The sequence below is a fragment of the Rhagoletis zephyria genome, unplaced genomic scaffold (genome assembly GCF_001687245.7).
Source record: "Rhagoletis zephyria isolate East Lansing unplaced genomic scaffold, Rhagoletis_zephyria_1.1 Rzeph_scaffold_01424, whole genome shotgun sequence".
NCBI classification, from domain to species: Eukaryota; Metazoa; Arthropoda; class Insecta; order Diptera; family Tephritidae; genus Rhagoletis; species Rhagoletis zephyria.
In genome coordinates this window covers 101,988-105,136 of record NW_016158508.1, presented here as the reverse complement: position 1 = coordinate 105,136, position 3,149 = coordinate 101,988, and the positions used below count along the sequence as shown (strand labels likewise).

Below are 3,149 nucleotides of genomic sequence, written 5' to 3'. Positions count from 1 at the left end.
TGGTCCGAGCAACATTTAACAAAAAAGCGGCAACGACACACCTCCGGGTACCTTTCTGTCATGAAGAAGCTTCTCATTGAAAACCATTTGCCATTCGGAGACGGCGTAAGTCTGTAGGTCTCTCTTCTTTCTGTGAAAACATCAAGGCGCACTCCACAAATCTGAGGAGAGGCTCGGCCAAGCACTAAGCGCCAAATATTTATTTGTTTACTAATTGGCCAAATAAGTGAGTTTCGGCTTACTTTTGCAAAGGCCAGGTATTCGCAAAGAACGTGTTTAACAGTTTCTGTTTGAGCCAGGATCTTTGCAGCACGGGAGAACCTGTTGACAGATATGCTGACGCTTTCGGCATGCACATCCACCGAAAAGTGTTCTCTGCAAAAAGCTGTGAGGTTGTAGATGGCGTCCTTGCTCACTCTCTCCAAATTCCTGGATTCAAAAGGGCCTTATGGATTATAGATCTGTCTAGTAAACCTATACGTTCCCATACTACGCCAATTCTGCTTAGCTTTGGAATTGTAAATTTCGTTAATTTTGGTTTTCAATTTCCTAAGCGCGGCGCCCATGTCCACCAGGGTGAGATACATTTTGTGCAGAGCCAGACCTCGCTAGTTCCGTCGCGGTTTCATTCCCATATATGTATATCCTTATGCTCTAGAATCCATATTAGGATATTGTAGAATTCATCAGGTCAATCAGTTACTTTGAACTACAGTCCTTCACAAGCTGCCATCTAACCAACGAAGGGGAGTGAGGAGAACGCCCGAATTGCCACCTGACTATCTGAGAAAATGTTCACCTGCTATTTTGCGGGTGCTTGAGGTTTCACGCATATAAATAACCGCCTCCTTGATCGCAAACGTTTCCGCCTATGTGGTCCAGTAGGCAAAAGGGTAGCTTCAGATTGGGTTGCTAAATTAAACTTCCTGCACCTACTCCGCATCGAATTTTTGATTCCTTTGATTCCGAACCTAGTCAGTGTAGCTTGGGAATTTTGTGAGGAGTTTGTGGTTGGCCTAGGTTCTTAGTATGATGTAGTCATTGGGCATAGCTTATATTTAATTCGGATGGGACTATACTCAGAATGAAACTGTACCCGAATGGCCTATATTTCTAATAATCTGATTGCGCTGTTAGCAGCTAAATTGTCAGTAAAAAAAATCTGTAGGTAGGAAATCAATCAGACTGTTATAACTTCCGCTAGACGGTATTCTAGCCAACTTCGATTAGTTTTTCTCAATGTAAATTTACAGCCTTATTACGTTTCTTGAACGATAGGCCACACGAACGATTCGTTTGCAGACGAATGCTTTACGGCGATTAGGTTGCAATCGTCTCGGTTACTTTTAAACCGGCTAGCCGGACTAATTTTTTAAGCATTCCTCTGCAGACGAATCGTTCGTGTGGCCTATCATTCGAGATAGATAATAAGGCTGTTAAGTCCTTAATTAAGAATTACGAAGCTAGGTAAACTCTGAAACCTGACCTAATTGAAGCACCTTTGGGTCATGGAAACTCCGTTAAAATTTTTAATAATCACACTCGATGCATTGTCATCGATATATGTATGTATTTATCACATCTGTTGCCACTCACCTGAGAATCCTGAGTGTAGTGCCTATCCTGTACATTTGCGTTATGTGTCGAGGTCAACGAATTATCACAGTTGGATGAGTTCTTACGTCTTCGCTTATTACTACCTATATGCTCCACCGGCGTGGTGGACATCTCTCTATCACGATCTCTGTTATCCTTGTTACTATAGTCTAGCTGCATGAGTTCATCACGACTGTCGGCACGATCACGACCAATACTGCCGCCACCACTGCTACCTCCATTGCCTGCACCACCGCCACTGCGCTCACTGTTCGCATCACTGTTGCGACTGTTTAACACTCCGCCGCCACTGCCGACACCACCGCCACCACCACTACCACTACCAGTGCAGCCTGTATGCGTCGAGCCACCTAGCGCATCAGCGCTAGCGCTACGTGTTGCTGCAGCCGCCACAGCAGCTGCCATTGCGGCCGCTGTGATCGGTGAACGTTCACCTAAACCCAAAGCTGCTGCGGCGGATTGTAAACTGGCACTTACACTACCCACACTGGCGGCAGTGGCAACTGCGGCCGCATTACGTTCACTCAGACTACTGCTGCTACGATGTGAATGCATATCGTCGCGCAGATCGCGCTCGCTGGCGCGGCCACGTAGCTGTTGATCACGCTCACGTGTTTCACATTCGCTGATGCCGCCGATACCGCTGCTGCTATAGGGTGTGCGGCCAGTGGGCGAGGGTGTGGGTGAGTCGCGATGCTCCGTACGATAGTTGAGGTTGTTGTTGTCTGTGAGACCACGCACCTGCGCAGCGAGATGAAGAATGAGGAGCACGTGTAAGTGAAATGTGTACAAAATTTGAAAAATATCGAGCTTACCTGTAGACTCTCGGCTGTTTTGAGGAACATCGGCAGCGAACTTTGTCCGACATTGACTTCGCCTTTGTACATGAAGTCGAGCAGTGAGCGCATTTCTGAGTATCTGACATCTTTCAAGTAGATGATAGGATGTGGATGGCGGTTTTGTAGGAAAATTGTTTCGAAATATGGGCTGCATGCTGATAGAATATTCTGATGCGCCTATATGGGTATGCAATGGGTTAAATTGTGTGTATGTAGTTGTACAATTGTATTAAGATTCTATTACCTTGACTGTCTCACCGTCGCATGCCAGCGTTACATCGCAGAGTGCCTCTCGCTGCAGCAACGAGGTTAGCACACCAGTTAAGTTTGTCGGATGATTGTTCCAGCGTAGACAGAATTGCTGGTCCATAGCTCCTTGGTCAGTGTTGTATCTGTGAAAATTGGAAAAAAAAAATTATTCGATTTTGAATTCGATTAAAACACGAGAATACAAAACGAGTAGTTCATTTTTAAACTTGAATAATCCATAATGAATTAAATTTACTCATACGCCACGTTCAATCACGAATCATTCAAAATAAAAACNGTCCATAGCTCCTTGGTCAGTGTTGTATCTGTGAAAATTGGAAAAAAAAATTATTCGATTTGGAATTCGATTAAAACACGAGAATACAAAACGAGTAGTTCATTTTTAAACTTGAATAATCCATAATGAATTAAAATTACTCATAC

The 3,149-nt window shown here is 44.4% G+C and overlaps 1 protein-coding gene across 1 annotated transcript in view; it reads right to left on the bottom strand.

The window, feature by feature from the left end:
* fru (sex determination protein fruitless) overlaps positions 1-2,844 on the bottom strand; it is a 20,874-nt gene extending 18,030 nt beyond the window's left edge. The window contains exons 1-3 of the mRNA XM_017617512.1: positions 2,701-2,844; positions 2,433-2,633; positions 1,597-2,358 (exon numbers count right to left, since the gene is read on the bottom strand). Of these exons, the coding sequence (XP_017473001.1) occupies positions 1,597-2,358; positions 2,433-2,633; positions 2,701-2,826 (1,089 nt within the window). The 5' untranslated portion in view covers positions 2,827-2,844. The remainder of the gene's footprint in view (positions 1-1,596; positions 2,359-2,432; positions 2,634-2,700) is intronic.
* Between the last annotated feature and the right edge of the window lie 305 nt (positions 2,845-3,149).